This window comes from Prunus avium, chromosome 1 (genome assembly GCF_965620075.1).
Source record: "Prunus avium chromosome 1, drPruAviu1.hap1.1, whole genome shotgun sequence".
Taxonomy (NCBI): Eukaryota; Viridiplantae; Streptophyta; class Magnoliopsida; order Rosales; family Rosaceae; genus Prunus; species Prunus avium.
The window spans coordinates 37,004,783-37,025,658 of NC_142284.1; the positions used below are offsets into that span (position 1 = coordinate 37,004,783).

Sequence of the window (20,876 nt, forward strand, 5' to 3'; positions counted from 1 at the left end):
GCTCCTGAATTTTGGACCATATTTCACTTAATTTGCACTATATATGAACCTTCAATTTAGTTTTGAGACCCCCCCGATAGTCAATTATGTCACAATTGTCAGCCATTTTCCATCATGTGTGGGGTTGTGTGAGAATGTAAAAGTGAAAATGTCCCACATTGGAAAGTTGAGAAACTTAGCAATGACTTATAAGGAGTTGGGCTATAATTGATTTTGTGGTGAAACCTCAACTTCCTTCTGTTTAGAGTTTAAAATGTAACACGGCCTATAATTTAGAGGGCATTGTGGCTCATTAAGGGGCAAGGACCTAAATATTTTTTATCATCGACATATAAATTGGTTGTAGCAATCTTTAAAAAGTTAGCTGTTGTAAACTCTGATTCAACGAAAGATTAGCCTCTTTGAATCCGATGACTTGAGTGGAGGTCAACTTCTTTAATTTTCATTCATATAAAGGGTGTCCAAGGAACGGCCAACAACAAGCAATGTTACCGCATCATCACCTTAACCCTTTGTTTTTCGCATTTCAAACTTTGAAATTTTAATTTCTAGTTCCTCATGTTACGCCGCAAGCAATCATGCCAAAAAAAAATGAGAAAAGTGGGGCATGTTCCTTAGTAAAACTCTTCACTAGTACCACATAATGTCACATCCGAAACTGCGTTGTTCCCTTTTCGTATTGAATCATAAATACGTCGCGGTCTGATGCATTTTTCCACAAAACAACATCAAGAAATAAGAAAAGAGAAGAGAAAAAGAAAGAAATAGGGTTAATGTACCAATAATTGTTGTCGCTCCCCATGTGAATGATTTGAAATAAGATTATTGAGTCGTTGTTATGTAGAAACTGAGGAAATTTTAGTGACCTAGTGTGATTAAAAATTTAAACTTGAAAGGGGCCGGTTTGAAAAGTTAATGGCGTTGTAAATTGTATAAACTTAAATTAGTGGGTGTTGTTGGCCAAAAAGCCCCCACAATCTAGTTTTGTCTGCTTCAGTTTGACCAAACTAGTGAGTGTTATTGATACTAATAAAGTAATTTAATCTTTTTTTAACTCCAAGAATAAGCCCTTAATTAATTAATTAAACAAAGGAACAGAGAATGTTACATGCCTTAATAAAGACTCAAAAAAACAAATAAATTAGGGCATGCAGCACGTGTGGTCTCTCAGTGAGATATTGCGCAGCAAACGAGGCACGAGGGAGGGAGGGTGGATGGAATCATGGAAGGAAAGGAATTAAGGGACCCCAAAATCAAAGCAGCAGCAGTTGCAGAGAGAGAGAGATGAAGGAGAAGAAGAGAGGTAGACGCCAAATGCGTCAAGTAACATCCTTAGTTTCCTCTCCCTAATCCCATTTATAGTTCGTTACGCTAAATTCTCACAAATCCCTATGTTTTAATTATCATTTTCTGTCACAATATTAATTAACTTAAGAATGAGAATGATGGAATTTTACGCTACCTTGAGCTGCCATCTTGTTTTTATTTATTTATGAAATCCCTTTTTTAATTCATAATCGTAAATTATAATTTATAATTTATAATTGCATGCATGGGGTTTTTGTCGTTGCTGTCACATGCACGCAGCTAACCCTCTCCACTTTAATCCTTTTTTTTTGGGTCTCCTTTTAATTTGGTTATAAGGGTTGTTAAAGCCTCTCGTCAAAAGGGTTATAATGGAAAACTTGAAATTCAATTTTTTTGTTTGGTTATTTTGGCAAGTTTCTTAGTTGGAAATGTACTTAGAGCTCAAGAGAGTAAAAACGTGAACACTCAGATAACACTTGTGAGGAGGGTGGAATGTCATCGTGGTCTTATTGACATAACGTTAATGTTTTCCCTTGTGGTGCTTCTGTTTGGGTTAGCAACCCTCCACACATGATATGTAAGCTGTAAAAGCAATGTAAAAAAGTAGTAAAACTTTAACCCTCAAGTCAAAGAGATGGCAAAATTAACGAAATGTGATGGAAGGACTCGCACAATTGAGAGAATTGAATGATCAAATTGATTCCAAAATAAAATCGACAACCAGGTATAAATTCTAGGACTATTAAAGTTAAAAGATGTAAAGAAATGGATAGATTTGTTGTTCCACCCACTCCACACATGCTCCTCAACCTTATCTGATCCACAATCAAACCAAATAGAAACAGTATAGAAAACTCTGGAAGTGCAAGGGTGAAAAAGCTTTGTAGCTAATTCCAATATCTCACCACCACGCGGGGTTCTCCGATTGGCTGATCTAAGAATCAAAAGGTCGCTTATAGATATAGCTAGGGTGAGGCCAGGAGACAGTAATATAATTACTATACTTAAGAAATAAGAATAGCCATAAAATGGATGTGTTGGGGAGCATTATGACTATAGTTTCCCATCTTTTTCTTTTCTTTTTTTTTCTTTTTTGTTGGGTTTTTGAAGTTCACTTACCATGCACGTAAAGGCGAAATTGTACTTGTCCCGGGACTAGGAAGCATAAAGCAACCCCCAGTACTCCTTGCTTGCACGGCGAAGCAGTGTATGAAACGGATGGATGGATATGGAAGCATGAAAATTTCAATTATACCCCTGGTCCCTCAACTGCAGAGATCAAATATCCATTCGAGGGATGTTTCTGTCTTTTCAGCCTCTTCCATTTTCTGTCACACAAAGTTCCCCAAAATGGAGACTGAGCCTAGTCGTGACTGGTGATGAATTGTCACACGAAGTGGCAGGAGGAGGAAGCAACGTCAAAAGACTTCCACCTCACCTCTCTCTCTCTCTCTCTCTCTCTCAGAGAGACAGAAGAGGCGTGAGTGAGGTGGCGTGTGAATTCATATAATTTTTTAAATTTCTAGCTCCACTTGTGGGAGAAGAAGAATAAAAAGCAAAAGACTATGCAAATCTACGTCCTCTACTCATCACATGGTCTAAAAGTCCCAGTCAAAACCTGTCAGTCTTGACTTTTGTGGAAAATATATGATATATCCATTGACGTGTGATCAACTGTAGCATCTGCATCTACGGCTCAGATTACACGTGCATGGCAAATCCAATAGCTATTATTAGGGTAGGTTTTTGTCGACATGCAAATTCAAGATCAAGACACATAAAAACGCTGAGTTAGTCGACACTAGTTAGGTCAATTGATCAGGATAGTAAATTCGTATTATCTATAAGATTAATAGGAGTGTTTTAGTATTTTTAGCAAGCAAGAGAGAGACTTTTTCCATTATGAGTAATGATAAGCTTGGGATATTCAAAGACTAAGGTGAATGAAACCCGACCAACCCACGATCAAGGACTTGATCACCACAATGTGACTCTGGTTCAAAACTAGTATATCTTATTAGTCTCTTCAATCATAGTCATCGCTCGTAGCTATAAAGATTTTTATTTTACTTTTTTTGTTAGGAAGTTTTTCAAGGCCAGCACCACGTACACATGTTAAGCAAACAAGCAAAGGAAAAATGAAAAGAAAAATATGGGTTGGCTTGGTACATACTCAACCGTGGCACAACAAGTCACGTGCGCATGCCTTGCAATTCATTTGATTTTCCACACCATTTACGATTACGAGGGTCCCTAAAGAACTGGCAAATGCGTTAAGCAACATCCTTCAAATTCCTCTATTTATATAAATAAATAAATCAATAAATAAAATAAGATGTGTCTTTCTTTTTTATTTTCCAATGTACGGAACTAAGAATAAGATTGACATCTCTCTACGTCAAACCCTCGTGTAAAATATCGCCAAGTAACCAAGTTCATATATAGTTCATTTTAGATTTCTTTCTACTTTGTCTCTAGCTATATATATACATACACATATATTCTTTTCTTAGTCCAGCCAATTTAGAATTTGTTGTCTCTTTTGTACACCAACATCCACAACCCACTTTCCCTCTACGTGTACAAAACTTTGCCACAACACTTGTTTTTGGTGGTACCAAAAGTGAGGCGCAATTGGCAAAAGATATGGACAATATATACTTGAAGGGGAGGAAAAATTAGAAGCAGAGGATCACACACAAATGGATAACATGGAAATGCTCCAATTTTATTTTGCAGCTGAAAGTTCATGCTTCTATCTCTACAATGGGTTTGTTTAAGCCACATATATTCTTACATAAAAGTGTGGTGTATTATGAGCCACCAAGTATACTTATTGGTTTCTCTCATATACTCGTGAAGTTAGTCTAAGGTGTCATGGGGGTTCACACACACACTTACCAAGATGTCATGGGGGTTCGAACTTGAGACAATTGATTTATAGATTAAAGCCATTTTTCACTGGACGACACTTGTTAACTAACCACGAGCTTTTTGTATGTGGTCCATACAAAAGAAAAAACATTGGCATAAAACAATGCATTCATTTTAATGAATGAATTAATCAGTATTTGTCTACAATACTTGAACCTCGCCGGTGGGGAATCAAAAAGTTGTTAAATATCATTGTCTCGAATTAATTAAGCTCCCTATCATTTCATCTCTAATTGAAAATACAAATATAAAAGCTAGATGCTTATAGTTTTGAAAAATCCAAATTTTATTTTTAAAAATTTGAGTTTTTGGGTATTAATAATGATCACAATCTGTTTTTGAGTGAAGAAGTGGAAAGTGAGAAACGTATCACCGGACCGGAACCAAGGTGGTGAGATACCCCAAGGGCCTGGGCGGCCTGCATGCCGTGCCTTGACAAAGATTCAACGTCACAGCCCAATACAAACGGCTGTTACATAACGTGCCGTTAAACGCGTTGACTTGTAGACTTTCATTTTGTAAGTTTTTCTTTATTTATTGTACTACTGTTGGGATCGAATTGCGACACTCATGCGGGTTTGAGCTTCAAATTTTGTCTTCCGTGGCAAGTGAACTAGGTGCCACCACTTTGCCACCGATACCCAAAAGCGCTGCCACGTGTCGATTGGAGAAAAGAGGCGTGCATCAGCTAGAGGGAACTACTCACCTGTCTCATAACCCCCAGCAAAAGTGGGTCCTGCCGTAACAGCTCCCCACCCCTGTAACAGATTCTGTCCAAATTTAACAGAAAGGTATGCTCTTCTCCTTGGCCTTTCTTGGACCCTACCTTATGAAACGGTAGCTTCCCCGTTCATCTTGCTACATATAATATTGGCTTATGTGGCATGCATGCACACTCGCCACCATCATCATCTTACCATCGATTTAATATAATATCGTATAATACAATTGGAAAATTAATCAAACTAGGATCCCAACGAAACTATCCGAACATACGACTCTTTATCACTAACACTGATATTGTCCTAAACATAACTACATGCATTAGTCCGATAGTTGGGAGGGAGGTTTTATACAAAAAAAACCTAAATGTTGTTAGCACTGGGACTTTACATGAGTGACGAAGGTGTACTTACTCTTAATTATAATATGATTTGGATTACCATGGCCGAGATATTTATAGCTAGGTGATCGATGATCGGCTTATTCAGTAAAATCAAGGATCACTGTGGTGCCACGTGGAGTTACACTTGAAATGCACTCCAAGATAAAGTAACATGAACACGTGAACGTGAATTAGGAGTGAAAACTAAATCACCGGATTGAGTGCTAATTTGTTGTGTGATTAAATTAATTTACACGGCAGCTAAGTGTGCTTTGCGTTGGTTTACTTACTTCATCATATACTGCGAGACAAAGCTATCACGTGACCCTTTGCTTTTGCCTTTTGCATGTCTTGTTGTAAATTTTATTTTACTGCTTCAAATCTTTTTATTTACTTGCTTCTCAAACCACCTCAATACATACCCCACAAAAGGGTTTAATTAACTAATAAAATATTTATAAAAATAAAAATAATTAAAAAAGAAAGTGGGTTAGCCTTTTTTTTTTAAATTTTCTGACACGAGAGGAAAAAAAAGAAAAAAAGAAAAAATAATATTCATTGGCTCTTTATCCCTATAGTGGAAAAGGTATCCGAAAGCATGGAGGAGCGAGGAGGCCAGCTCTCCACCTTTGCTTCCAAATCCAAATTACTTTGTGTTATCTTAGCTAAAAGCGAGAGGAATTTCTCACTGTGAGCCCACCACGTGTCGCTTGCCCAAAAACCCTAATCGAAATCCAGAGTCTAGGAATGAAAATATCTCAAATTAGGTGTCAGCGTCAAACAACTTGCATGCAACCAAGTATTTTGCAACTAATATATAAATATTAATATTACCCTGACGTGTCCTGTGGGAATATATTTTAAGGTAACTCCCAGCCGATCATGATACATCACTAAATCAGGCAGCGTCTGGATTAAGACAAGCGATGAATTTGTAAAGGATAATGTCGCAATACAATCCTAGTATTCAAATTGAACAACAATGACATACGCCCATATTCTTATCGCATATACGAATGTTTCTAAAATTTAACAATAATAAATTAAAACATGTATACGTACCTCTCGGATATACATCAATCCTTCAAATTCCAATACCAATATTTTGATTCATTTTGATTGGTGCCCTGCTTAACTCAACTCATTATAAGCTCATATAAGTTGCGTTCACTTTTCGATTCATTATAAGCTCATATAAGTTGCGTTAACTTTTCGATATGAGAACTTTTTACATCCTCAAATTTAGTTAGTCTTGCTTTCGCTCTTAATTAAAGAGTACCATGTGATTTTATTTAGTTAAACAATGACTAAAACCTCTCCTAATAAAAGGGTTATCAAATTGTAAAGGTAAAGGTGAAATGCCTTGTAAAATCGGACTCACTGTTTCTCAAAAATAAATAACTCTAGAAAACTCTGTTAGTCAAGCCGCTTCTTCATTTAAAATGATTGATTAGGAATCTAACACTTGCCAATTATGTATGAGAGAGAGAGAGAGGGAGAGGTGGCAAAGTAAGATACGAGATGGAAAATAATTGAGAAATCATCGAACAGGGTCCTGAGCTATCCCATCGAAGGGACAAAAAACAAGAACAAAATCCGCAGATGAATCTTGTTTAAGGACTCAAAGATAAAGACTCCACGAGAAAAATTGGAAACACAAGTGGCTGGTGTCTTTGACTCCTTCAAGTTGAAGACATTGAATATTTGTGGAGTAAAATAATTTAGCGTACTAGAACTCCCCTTCTTGTAAGTTAAGGAACCAACTAATCCCATTCCCAACATAAATTTGGAGATCATGCTTATCACCTACAGGGCTAAAAGCCTACAACTGTTCAGCTAGCTTGGTCAACCACTTAAATACCTTACTGCCTGCCCACATAACTCCTTAACTATACTCCAATAATTAACGTCAAATCATTTTGCTAAGTAATCCTATCAATCAAGCCGCCTAACTACAAACTCATTAATTTCCCTGGAATTAATATTTTATAAATATATACTATAAATATCTTCAAGATATTAAAAAAAACCATGCTGGTTTAGATAGAATTGTATAATTATCTTGGATTGGATGCCTTGGAATTTTGAAATCAAATAATCTAGTGGGAGAATAGTCGCTCATTGTTTGTTTGTTTTGGATGTTTTCTGTTGTTTTAAGTCGTCTATCCCTCTCCCGTACACATTTTTATAATACATGAACCCCCCTCAACCCAATCTCCTCCGGGGAAAAATATTGTTATTTACTTGCGTTGGGTGGTACTAGGTTTTTTGTTATTACGTTAAATAACACTGCTCGATTGATCCACTTTTATAATTTCTTGGTAACGACCTCGAGTTGAAATTTGGGAAAAATTATTTGGTAACCACGTCTAAGATTGCTCTCACCAATTTGGAGCACTCATGGAATCATAATACCAATGAAACCGAACCCTCCTTATGATCAAGTGAGTGCTCCAAATTAGTGTGTCATCTTTCATTATAACTTAGGAGAGGTAACTCTCAGTGAATTTGGGTTGCTTTCTTAAGTTATTAAACTCCTAAGGGCTTGCCGGAATGAGAAAATAAGAAATTATGGATCCGAATTCACGCAATAATTGGGGAAAGTGAAAGAGCAGAGAAGTAAAAGTGACTCAGTTTCTTTATTCCTTCCATTTCATGAATATTTTGAATTTCTACTTTTGATCGACATGTAGTTCTATAGTTGGATATAGATGGGAACTTACAAGTGGGGCATAGAGTGTAAGACTATAGATGGATAAATTGAACTCAATTGGTCTTTGAGTCTTGACCAATATTCCCAAGTTAACCTAACCACACGCATATATTTTTGGTCTTTTTGGGAACCAAATCGGCTTCGTTGATCGCGGGTGCCATTTTGACATGATGGATGATGGATGATGGCTTAGGAAGGAGGAGCAGAGGAGGTTGGCAACAACAACACGGCCCATTCTTTGTCCCTACGATGTACGGACCCCACCCCCTTCTACCGATGCTTCATAGATAGGGCCCCACGCCCCACCTAGCTAGGGCACGGAAGGAGAGACACGTGGGCCCCATAGCATGACATGAGTGGTCGACATCACTTCTTGAGATCCACGTCATTTCCCAACTTAATCCACCTTTTTAAAATTTTAATTAGTTGCATGACAACGTCCTCTTTGCTTAAACTGCCATTCTTCTTCCCGTTAATCTGTCATTACAAGTTTATTAATTAAGATTAGACACCCGCCCTCCTTTAGAAATCTAGAAAGAAAGGTTTATTTGGTGCCATCATAACGATGAGGCAACAGGATATTAGCTAATAATACATTATATTTATTAATCGAGAATAATAATATCCTCATTACAAGTAATTTTACACCATTACGCCACATACGAAGTCTTACAACTACAACAACAGATCCTATTTATTTTGTACTAGTTGCTACATACAAACTATTGCCTGTTTGAAGAGTCAACTTCAGGAAAATGTCACGCCTGCCAAGACTTTCTCGCATTTTCATTTTCAATTTTTTTTATTTTTAAAGTTGGTTCTTTTTCATATAGTACAATCAACCTAGTTAATTATAAAATTAAAAAAAATTTGATAAAATTCAATTAGGGCATGATTCATGTTCACCCATTATTTGATACGAATTAAAACTGGGGCAAAGCTGAGAAGACTACTTATCATCAACGTCACTAATCGAGATTAAGAGAAATAATTAATGCTTAATTATAGTGCGATGTAACAGCAATGGGGGACCTTGCCGAGGTTCTTACGTTTTATTTTTTGGTTTGTTTTATTTTTTCTGTTTTGATCTAGACGTTTCTACGTTCCTTATGCTGACCACAAATCTCCGTTTCTTCACAAGATTCTTTCCATAGTGTTTTTTTCAAAAGAGTTATGATTAAGTTCTGGGCGTTTTAATCAGTTTTTAAGGAGAGGGCGTCTAATGATTTGGTCAAAACCTAAACGTCCAAAAGAGAGCGCCAAATTTTTGACTTTGGAAACGATAACTACACCACACCACACTCTCTGTGTGCAGCCAGCCCCGCCTGCTGATAATTAACAAGTTGCCAAAGCTGGCTTTATTCTATCTAATTAAGCTACGTGTCACTGAGCAAATAATGAACCACTGAGCAAAATTACGACTCCAATTTTAAACCCCAAATAAATAAATAAACAGAGTGACATTGTTATAAAAACTAGGGTAAAAGTGAAAGCGTGAACAGAGGCATTGACTTGGTTTAATTTTGCTTCTCATTATGGCTATGGCTTCTGTTCACGGAGGAACGGGGATCGTGTCTCTAACTGTTGCCGTAAGGGTTTAGCTTTTTCACAGTTTTACGGCGCCGTTACTGTTACATAGCTTGCGATCTAAGATTTCCTTTCTATTCACCCCTTTACTGGTCTGGCTACAATTTTACAGGCTGACCTAAAATTGTTAAAAAATCATGTTGAAAATAAAAAGAAATAATAGATCCAATTCGTAGATCAATTACCTGTAATTTCTCATCTACAATTATATTTACCAGTCATTTCTCCAAAATTCACCATAATAAGCTGGTATAATTTAGCACCATGTCAGCAAGCTGGTATAATCCCAACAGAATGAGGAAAAAAAAAAGAAAAAAACACACGTCAACCAAAAAAAGAAAAAAGAAAAAAAAAAGACAAAGATATAAATCGTGAAAAAAAAGAAAAAGGGAAAAAGACAAGTAAAACAAAGAAGAGTAACTGAACCTGTGTAAGTGCTGATTCATACGTTTGACCTTCATTTGGCTGGGTCTTCTACGAGTGCGCAGATTTTGCTACCTGAAGTTTGTTAAAAAGACCGCGATTTCCCCACCCTCAAACAAAACGCGTATTTCCCACGCTCCAACAGACGAAGTGCGCGAGTGGATTGACACGCGAGTTCAAGTGTTTTTACCGTGTGTGAAATTTGAAAATAACAGGGGAGTAACCCCAAGTTTAGGTTTTTTACCGGTAACAAAATTAACTGCCTTTGACACGAATTAGAGATAAAATTATTGAGATATATTTTTAGGGGAAGAAAGAAGAGAAAAAGGAGTGACAAAAAAGACAGCCACCTGACCTGTACCAACAACAACAAACAATTAAAAAGGAACCAGAGCAGATAGAGGGGGAAAAAGCCTCTCCCTCTCTCCCTCTCTCTTCATCTTCATCTTCATCTTCATCTTCATCTTCTTCTTCTTCTTCTTCTTCTTCATCTTCAAAAGAAAAAAGAAAAAAGAAGAAAAGAAAAAGAGTGTGTGTATTTGTGTGTTTGTGTGGGGGTGGGTTTGGGTTCAAACTTCAAAAGCGTGCAGACAAGGGAGAAGGATTTTTATTTCTTTCTCTCTCCCTCTCTTTAAATTTATTTATTTATTTTCTTTAAGTACAGGGGAGAGTGAAAAGCCAAAACAAACCGACGAGAGACAGACGAACGGATCTGGGTCAACTCCGTTTGACCGTAAATACAAACAACTCCAGGGGCTGAAGTTGTGAATAGGGACGTTATGTTTATTAAATGTGTGTTTTAGTAGTCGCTTCAAATATATTTATATTTATTTGTTAAGAAAGGAAGAGGAGAGAGAGAGAGAGCATTCGGCTGTGTGTCGTTGCTGCTTTTGGTTTTGTTCTTGGCTTTTCGTATATAAGGCCCTCACTTGTCTTTCTCCATTTCGTAATCTCTCTCTAAGCCATAAACATGAGAACAAGGGGTGGGGTTTGCTATCCTAGAGTCGGAGGAGCAGGAGACGTGTGCTTTCAGAAGAAGAGGAAGAAGGACTTCACCGGAGAACGTTGTGTCTGCCGGAAACGGAATAAACTCTCGCCGGAGACAAGCTCCTCCTCCTCCTCCTCCTCTTCGTCGTCGGCGTCGGTCGATTTGTTCGACTCTTTACCCGACGACCTACTCATTCTAATTCTCTCCAAACTCAGCTCCACCGCCAATTCCCCTTCCGATTTCATCAGCGCCTCCATAACGTACGTTTTCAATCCTGGAATTTTCCTGATTTCCTTTTTGTTTTGTATTTTGAGGAAATTGTTTTTCAGTTGGGAGGTTCGGGTGGTTAGAGATACGTGGTGTGTGGTGTGGAGTGTGTCTTTTAATTTCTTCTTTTTCTTTTTCAAAAAATCTAACGGAAGTAACTGATAATTCGATTGGATTGTGTGAATTGTTGTTAACAGATGCAAGAGATTATACGGTTTAGCTCTCCATTCCCTGGTGGTCTCCAAAGCTTCACCCAAGACGTTCGTCCTCAAAGCCAAGAACTGGTCCGAGTCGGCTCACCGATTCTTAAAGCTCTGCGCCGATGCCGGCAACGTCGAGGCCTGCTACACTCTCGGCATGGTCAGTTCACTCTCAGAAAATCCCCCCAAAAAAAATCTCATTAATTTGATTGATTAATTTTAATTCAATCCAGTTTTATGAACATTCCTTCCCATTATTATTTGTTATTAATTTATTAATATTCCTCATCTCTGCAGATTCGCTTCTATTGTTTGCAAAACCGAGGGAGCGGAGCCTCGCTCATGGCCAAGGCGGCGATTGGCTCTCACGCGCCGGCACTTTACTCGCTTGCTGTCATTCAGTTCAACGGCAGCGGCGGCTCCAAAAACGACAAGGACCTCCGTGCTGGGGTAGCGCTGTGCGCGCGTGCAGCGTTTCTTGGCCACATCGACGCGCTGCGCGAGCTCGGCCACTGCCTGCAGGACGGTTACGGAGTCCGTCAGAACATAACGGAAGGGAGACGGTTTCTCGTCCAGGCCAACGCGCGTGAGCTGGCAGCGGTTTTGTCGTCTGCGGCAGCTTCGGGAGTACACATGCGGCAGCTGCTGACGTGGACCCCACTCCCGCACCCACATCCTCACCCACATCCTCAGCTGGGGCACCTGACCGGGTCGGGCTGTCCGCTGCTTAGCGACTTCGGGTGCAACGTGCCCGCACCGGAGGTGCACCCGGCGAACCGGTTTTTGGGAGAGTGGTTCGCCGCTCGGGACGGTTCGCCTGGACCGGGTTTGAGGCTCTGCTCACACGTGGGGTGTGGGAGGCCGGAGACTAGGAGACACGAATTTCGTCGGTGTTCGGTGTGTGGGGCCGTGAACTACTGCTCACGTGCCTGTCAGGCGCTGGATTGGAAGCTGCGCCACAAGGCTGAGTGCGCCGCCGTGGAGAGGTGGGTGGATGAGGAGGGTGATGGTGCCGACGGTGACGGACCTGTCAACGGGGGTGATGACGAAATGGTTGAGAGTTAAAAGAATGGACGACCGTAACCGTAACGGTAACGGCAGGAAAATGTGAATTAAGACCAAGCGGAAAAAAGGAAAAAGGGAACGAGGCCGTTTTTGTGGAAATATATATGTTAAGTTAATTATGGCCGTTGGAAATTTTGTTCACCCTTTGTTGTACAGAGGGGGATCTTTGAGGGGAAGCAAGGGGCTTTTTTCTTTTTCCTGTGGTTTTTTTTTCCTTTTTCTCTTTTTTTTTTTTTGGGGTACAATAGAGCAACTCTAGCCTTAATTTCGGTTAAACAAATATCCAAAATTCATGAAAATTCAAATGTTCTTTCTTCTCTTGTTCATTTGGGGTTACATTTGTTTTTACAAAAATTGCTCAACTGTAATTTTGGTAGTTGTGAGTTTGGTCACTGGGTCTTGGGAATGTGAAATTTCCAAACTTTCCCAGAAAATCCGATTTCCAAATATTTGATTTGGATGCATGACACACCAAAGCTTACCATAGCTGAACTTTCCCATTTAAAAAATGTTAATTTGTATTTGGATGCAAATGTAAGTCTGAGAAATTGGGGTTAACTTTAGGGTAAAGTTATGGTGCGTTATGTTGGATGCAAAAGAAGGGAAAATTAGATTCGAAATTCGGATTTACAGCTCATGGAGTAATTACTTTGCATGAGTGCATGAAAGAAAGAATGACGGAGAGAGAGAGAGAGAGAGAGAGCAGCAATGCCAACGAGGCAACGAGGCAATGAGCAAGTTGTTGTTATTGTGCTTCTGAGGCAGACCCCAAATGAGCAAAGTTTAATTATCGCCTTCTTCTTCTGCTGTCCTCCTTTAGCTTTTTCACTTGCTTTTAGGTGGTCAAAAGGAGTCAGAAACATTTAAGTGATTGACCAAGAACAAGAAAGAAAAAAGTGAAAAAGAAACCAATTTAAAATTTAAAAAAACAAAATGAAAAGGAAAGGGGAGTTGAAGTTAGTGGCAGTGGGGAAAAAGATATGCAATTTGCAAGTGGTGGGTATATGGCTGTTTTTGGGGTGAGTCATTTGGGTTCACAAAACCAATTCAAGTGGGAGAAAAATTAAAATAGCATCAACTCCTCCTCCTCCTCCTTGTGGGAGCGCACTTGTTATATATCTTTTTCCTGTTTTCTTTTTCCAAAATGTCCCTATTTTTAACTACTCTAATGTACGAGAAATGGATCGAACTTGAGTGCTGTATACACACTACTTTGGCCAACTGACCTAACTCACATTGCCTTTTTTTCTTTTTCTTTATGCTAAAATAAAACCTTTGATATTGAATGGGTGGTCCAATTCCAAGCCCCAGTTGAAATCAGATGGGTTTCAAATTTATATCAAGCAAATAGATTGCAGATATAAAACCTTTAATTGCAAGTCATGGTCACATGGCAAAGTTAAGTGTTTGCTATGTTTTTAAGAATAGCAGGTGAAAAACCAAAGGGTATTAGACTACAGAGCTGAGCAGGTGACCCATCTTTGCTGCTTTGCAAAGTCTGAATTTTGGTCTAAAGCCAAGTACAAAATGACGTTCACTGCTCTCAAAACCCTTTTGTCTGATTGTCTGAGAGTTTCCAAAGACGAAACAGATCTTATTTGAATATATAGAATCTTATTACCACTCTAAGGAGCATTGGAAATTTAAAAACCAAAACAAAAGAAAACAAAGTTTGATGTAACTGAAACTTTTATCTCCATGTATGTAGTGGATGTCAGCCTCGAAAATATATTTGTCTCAACTGGATGATACATGAACGTCACTCTGTTTTTGCTGTTGCTGTTTGCTTCTCTTTGATCTGTTTTTAAATACTTTAAATTTATTCGTTGGTTGGAGTTAATTGTATGCTTTTTTTAGGCATTTGACATGGAAGTTTTCTGATGCAGAGGCTAACAGTTTCTTCAAAAGATGATGCTCATTCAATGCCTTTCCGCCTACTCGAACTCCTCTTTTTGAGTTTCGACTGCCTAAATAAGCAAATAACAGACACTGTTTTTGAGGGCATGTTGTTGGCTAAATCAGTGCTTCTTGTATGGTAGGGGTGGGGGTGGCAGCTAAAAACTTGTGGGTATAGTTTGGGAAGCTCTGCTCAAATTCTTGAATGTGTTTAGTTAGAAATGGGAATGGCCAGCTGTATCAACAATACCAAAAGAAAAAAAAAATTAAATCATAAGCTGTGGACCGATCTTACCTTAATCACTAAGCTGTGGACAATGTAATCATTGGTGAGTATCATAACAATCGCTATGTGACGGATGATTTCAATAGTAATTTTACTTACTCATTTATGACAAGAATTTGACTCTCGTTCTTTCTCTGTTTATACCGATAAAAAAAGAAAAGAAAAAAAAGGGTTCATAATTTGAGCTCTAACACTTGTAGTGCAAAAGAAAGAGATACTAGTTGATTAGGTTATCAGTCTTAAACAAGAGTAACAAGTTTTCAACTTAAGATCCGATTATGGCTTCTTGCTGATTAAAGAAGAAAATAAATCACAAAAATGCATGGATACTAATGTTCAATTTTTAAATTCACTCAAAGTTCTTGGCCCGATTGAAGTCTTTGCTTGAAACAAAACTATCGAAATTGTGCATCGGCCCAAAGAAAAAAGAAAAGACGAGGGTAAGCCTTGGCCCAAGAAAATACAACCCAGAAATAAAAGAGACTAAAAAGAAAAAAGAAAAAGTTTTATATCTGCTGCTTTGATTTGACCCCCAAAAAATCGTTGCCAAACACGGTGAGCTGCGTCGGAAATTTGTAAATCAAGCACCAGGTAAGCTCCCCAATCGATTCTTATTTTCAATTCTGTTATAATTTTTGCTTGATTTTCATTTTATTTAGTTTAATCACAGCTTAGATCGGTTTCTGAATCAGTTTCTTACAGTACGCATCTGGAAATTTCCATTTCGCGAGTTTTCGATCAGTTTGGTTGCCTAGAAAATGTTAGAGAAGAAAAGAAAGTACCAGAACCCTAATAGAATCTAATAGCTAAATCGGCTTTCCTGCGAATAGTTTGAATTGTATAAAATTAGGGCTTGTGGAAACACTGAGCAGAGCTAAGTGTTTTTAGGTTAACGTTTTTCAGGGAGAGTGAGAAGATGGGTTTTGTAATGGAGTTTGCTGAGAATCTGATACTGAAGCTAATGGAGGACCCTAAGGAGAGGGATAGGAAATTCAGAGAGCATGTGTATGCGGTGAAGGACCAGTGCAACAAGACCAAGGAGATGTGGGCCCTACCTCTCCGTCCCTACGGCTTTTGGACCTTCGAGCGCCACAATTCGCAGCTCCGTTGGGATGCCCAAATTAGCCAGGTTGCCGGACGGAGGGACCCCTACGATGATCTCCTCCAACACAGCACTGACCCTGTCACCTCCAGAACTAAATGAGTGCATATAAGGTTTGTTTCCTTGACAGTTTCAGGGGCATTGTGGGTTTCTATTGCATGGTTGGGATTGTGTTGAAGCTCTTTGAAATGTTGTTGTGGCCTCTGATAGAATTTTGCCCAATTGTGTCTTTGGAGGTTTCTTCATCCAAAGGCAATGCTAAATGCTCCAAAGCTTGTGCTTAGGAGAGTGCATTTTGGCATTGCACTTGTCATTGAAGCATGCGCTATATGATTGTTTTGTTGTTGTTAGTTCTAAATTTCCCATTTCAAAATTCTTATTTGTTATTGATATGACCCTTCTCCTAGGTAAGGATCTGGTTCTTTTGGACGGAAAGGATAGGAACCGCCATTTTCCCTAACAGTTTTTGCGTAATTAGAGAAACTGTCGGTTTCATTTGCATTATAATCAATTTTATGCACTATATACATTATGTAAAAGAGAGTAAAAGATTACATTTCCTTGCATTTGCGTTCTAATCACTGTAATATGATTTCTTCAGGCTTTCCCAACCTTGAAAATATTAGTGTTTTGAGATCTCAAGTTTTGTTTGATATGTTATGGAATGAATGATGCTCAAGCGTTTTCTTTCCTTGTTGCAGTTGCATAATCACTTGGAGGTTTCTGTTGCAGTTGGAATTCAGTGTTGCTGCAAAAGTGTTGTTCGGTTTTATTGCTTTCGTCTAGACTGGTCTCTGTTTGAATAAGAGTCCGTGTAACTGTTGTGTTGTGGATGAACTCTTTTTCACTTCATGTGAATTCTATAATTTTTAATATATTTTGCACCAATCTAGGAGCAATGTCAAGTGCAGCCTTCCCAACTTACCTAACAACTGATTTTTTCCCAACTTCCCAACTAACATGACAATTGAGTATCTACTGACATTCTTCTTGTAATTGGATAGTTTGGACTTCAATCCATGTATCGAGCTCAAAAGAAAAATTTAGTCATGCATGCTTTCAAAATCAATAGAGATTGTAATTTGCCTGTGGGGTATTACAACTCTCTTCTTGTCATGAATTTTCGTCTAGACCCAAATTTTTGATTAAGAACATTTTGACATTCTTGATTTCCTCGCAGTGCAAAAATACCAGATTATCAACAGTGAAGAATATGATTTTGCTCAGACTCGAGATCGATAATTTATTTCAATTCTGATTTTCACACTCCCCTTTTATTTGGTAAAATCAGCATCCTTAAAGAATACTGAACAACTCAAAGCCATTACGTAAAAAATACTGCTTGTCATTTTGGTTCCACAGGCCACTCATTCACACATGCAAATGCACTCATTTTTCATCACATTAAACCCAGTGCAACAGGGCAAAATCTACCTTGTCGAAGAAACTTCCAACAGATATTGAAGAACCTATCCAAGGAGGTCTTTAGTATGCACCGGAACTAGAGAGCCGATATCTAGATACTTGCATGCCATAGTTGGCTAAACCATTTCATAATTCGAAAAAAGTTTAGAGGGTCTAGAAATCATTTACAAAGTCGCTAGCTAAGCTAAGTAGATCAACATTTCTTCACCCACGAACCCTATATTAGATTTCTTAAATACCAGACGACTTGTAGAAGCCAACGATAGATTGTAACAACCTGAGGCAGAGACTAATTCAATCTGAATCAGAGGAATCAGGGGAATGCTCAACATGCACTGCCGCATCTTCTTTCTTCTTTGCCTCACCCTTCTCAACTGCTTTGGATATCTCATCAATCGGAACCAAGGGTAAATAGCCGAAGATGGCATAACCCTTCCGAGTGAAGTCCTTTACGGTGTGGTTGTATTTGTCGGACCAGTGAGCAGCAGTTGGTGCAGCCTTCTCTGCCACTTTGTGGATGGAAGGATACTGGTTCAGTCCAACCCACAACTTCACTGATTGGTTTAGGACAAACTGCTTATATTCTGTAGCTGCATAATGAATTGCTGAGCGCGGACCCCCAGTTTGAGCCTCTTTTACAAACTTCTGGCCTTTTTCCACTGTTTTTTGGATCAAAACATGTGTTTGGCTCGCAACCTGCTTAGCCAATGGAGGAGCATGCTTATCAAACTTGCCTGCGGCTTGATCTACCTGTGAAAATAAATAAACAAAACGATTAATATTTTCAGAATATGTCAATTGCTTTAAAAAAAACACTTACCCATACCTATGACTCCTTAACCAAAGGTACTAGGATCATTACGTGTTTGTTACCAAAAAGAGAATGGGTCAGAAGCTTCAATTATCCACGAAAGTTTGGCAATGGTCCTTGAATGATCTTACTCTATCAGTCTCATTACAATAGATACCACGGGGCTAGTCAGAATCAGGGCACAAATCCAGACACAAAACACAACACCACAAGTAAAAACCGCGGGCACAAGCAAAAGCACAAACATGTGTTCAAACCAGCCAGATATCACTCTTAACATCGATTCATAAAGGATATCAGGAGGACCATAACTTTTACTTTGATCCGACACAAACATCCATTTCCCAAAAACACATCATCTTTTTAATCTAATCCGAGGGCAACAAGTAGAGGAATTTGAAAGCTCACTTGACAGATTAACCTATCAATTCACCGCAACAGGAAAAAAAAAACCAAAAAATTTGTAAAGAATTACCGATTATCATCATGATGAATACATCATTTACAATACAAATCAATTGCTCGTTTCCATCTAAATAATTCAAATCTCAACAATTTTATTACATTTCATTTTAATTAGAAAGGAAAATAACAGAGTACCTTGGTGTCGAGAAAAGCAAGGACATCGTCAGGGACGCCCTTGAATTTCCGGTAAACAGGACCAACAACGGCGGTGACAGCACCCTCCACAGTCCCAACCGTCGATCTCAGAGGCCCAGAGTTCTGCTTCGCGTAATCGTACAGATTCGACACGCACACCAGAGTGTGAATCGCCACAACCCTAAAAATCCCTAGGTGCTTCAACTCTTTCTCCTTGTTGATCTCTATCCCTTTCTGCAACAACAAAAATTCAGAAAAACAAAAAGTTGCTTAAGATCCAAGCAAACAAACACAGAGTTGTCCCAAACAAGAAATCCAAAAATCAAGAAGTAGGAGACTCGAAACTGAATTACCTCGCTGCTGGCGGTGGCCATTGTTTTCTCTTTGCAAGTGAGATCACGAATAACAAGGGCTTTTCAAGATCGGGAATTTTTTTGTTTGGTTCAATCGGAAATAAGAAGCGGTTGATGGTGCGAGGGATTATTTATAGCGGCAGAGTTACGAAATAATCTTATACGTTCGTGCGATCGACGGTGGATATGGAATCTGCTTGCTTAAGTGGGCCCTCATATTTGATCCGCTCAGAATAAAAAACAGGGAGGTTTGTGGAAGTTTCGGGAAAAGACCTGACGACTCGATACGATACGAGTTTGTCGACACCAGCAAAGCAGCAGCTTAGTGCCATTCAGTCAGTGTGAAGCGTGAAATGCTTCTGTGGGGCCCACGATAATGCATGTGGGCCCTCATCTCTGTTTCGGATAGATTCCCCGCTCCAATGGGCTTGGCTTTAACTCTGTTGCCCCCGCCCGCGCCAATTGATCTAATTTTTTTATGAAAGAGAATTAGATAAACTTCAGCATGTGACATACCAACTTCTAGAGGGCAACAAACTAATATTTTAAAAACAAAATTAAAATAGACAAAAACTGCACCATAACTACTAAGGCTCAGTTTGGTATTGCTGTGCTTTTAAAAAAAACTGCTTCTGCTGTGCTGTGAAAATAAACAGCTGTGAAGTGAAGCAGCAAAGTGTTTGGTAATCTATATTTGTAAAAGTGATGTGAGTATAAAAAGCAGTCTTATAATGTTTGATAAACTTTTTTATAGAAGTGCTGTGAGATTGTATAATGACAATAAAGGGCACCATGATGATTTTTTTATTTAAAACCTAAAATTATCATAAAAAATAAAAAATGTATAGTTTTTTCTCCCTTTTTTCGGTTACAATAGTTTTTTCTCCCTTTTGTTTCTTCATTTCTTCTTCCTTTCCAGGCCCCATTCCCCTTTTTTTTTCTTTCTCTTTCTCTTTTCTTCTTCCTTCACGGGCCCCAATTTTTTTTTTCCTCTGTTTCTTCCTTTCCAGGCTCCATTCCCCTTTTTTTCTTCTTTCTCCCTCCTCTGCTTTCTCTTTTCTTCTTCCTTCACGGGCCCCATTTTTTTTTTCCTCTCCCTCTTCTCTCCTTCTCTCCTTTCTTCTTCCTTCCCACCCCCCCCCCCCCTCTTTTTTTCTTTCGTCATCTTCCTCATCCAAAATATTCAAGACAAAACTTGTTTTTGTTGTGATTTCATACAAATTCGTGTTTGTGGAAGTATATCTATATATACGCCATGAAGTCGAGCATCTGCAATTTTGATTTTGCTTTCTCTCCCTAGTTCTCTATCCTTGTTTCTCTCTTCCTTCCGATCTCTCTTTATTTTCCCCATCAAAGTTGCATATCTTCATTCCCTTCCAAGTCGCAGATCTTCTAGGTTTGTAAAATAGGAAGCTGGGTTGGTGGGGTTTTGGGTTGAGTTGGTAGCTTTGAGGGATTGAGGAAGGGAAAAAGTTGCAGAGAGAGGATGAGGTGAGCAAGTTGCAGAGAGAAAACAAAACAACTACAAAAAATCCAAGAGGAACAACTACTGGGAGGCTCGAACCGGGATAACGAGGATAAAAGCCTGTAATTGTTTGAAACAAATAAGGGCAGTATGGGTAATATGAAAATTTCATTAAACCCTCCGCATGCTTCTCCGCGCAGCAGTTTTTAGAAGCAGGTTGTGAGCTGCTTCTGTTTTTTAGCTTTGAATGACAGCAACTTATTAAATAAGCAGCTTGAATTTGTTTTACCAAACACCCAAATCTCCAAAACTTTTTTTCAAAGCTGCTTATTTTTTAAGTTAAGCAAC

General features: G+C 38.7%; 3 protein-coding genes across 3 annotated transcripts; 2 read left to right on the forward strand and 1 right to left on the reverse strand.

The window, feature by feature from the left end:
• The first annotated feature begins 10,651 nt into the window (after positions 1-10,651).
• On the forward strand, positions 10,652-12,895 carry LOC110769885 (HCP-like superfamily protein with MYND-type zinc finger). The gene is made up of 3 exons (XM_021973939.2): positions 10,652-11,318; positions 11,523-11,685; positions 11,823-12,895. Exons 1-3 carry the CDS (start codon positions 11,041-11,043, stop codon positions 12,588-12,590), a joined length of 1,209 nt encoding a protein of 402 aa, XP_021829631.1. The 5' UTR covers positions 10,652-11,040; the 3' UTR covers positions 12,591-12,895.
• Positions 12,896-15,206: 2,311 nt separating this feature from the next.
• LOC110769897 (NADH-ubiquinone oxidoreductase) lies at positions 15,207-16,779 on the forward strand. The gene is made up of 3 exons (XM_021973958.2): positions 15,207-15,363; positions 15,676-15,987; positions 16,576-16,779. Exon 2 carries the CDS (start codon positions 15,689-15,691, stop codon positions 15,974-15,976), a length of 288 nt encoding a protein of 95 aa, XP_021829650.2. The 5' UTR covers positions 15,207-15,363; positions 15,676-15,688; the 3' UTR covers positions 15,977-15,987; positions 16,576-16,779.
• Positions 16,780-17,391: 612 nt separating this feature from the next.
• LOC110769453 (Rubber elongation factor protein (REF)) lies at positions 17,392-19,223 on the reverse strand. The gene is made up of 3 exons (XM_021973434.2): positions 19,064-19,223; positions 18,711-18,944; positions 17,392-18,049 (listed from the first exon to the last, which is right to left on the reverse strand). Exons 1-3 carry the CDS (start codon positions 19,082-19,084, stop codon positions 17,594-17,596), a joined length of 711 nt encoding a protein of 236 aa, XP_021829126.1. The 5' UTR covers positions 19,085-19,223; the 3' UTR covers positions 17,392-17,593.
• Between the last annotated feature and the right edge of the window lie 1,653 nt (positions 19,224-20,876).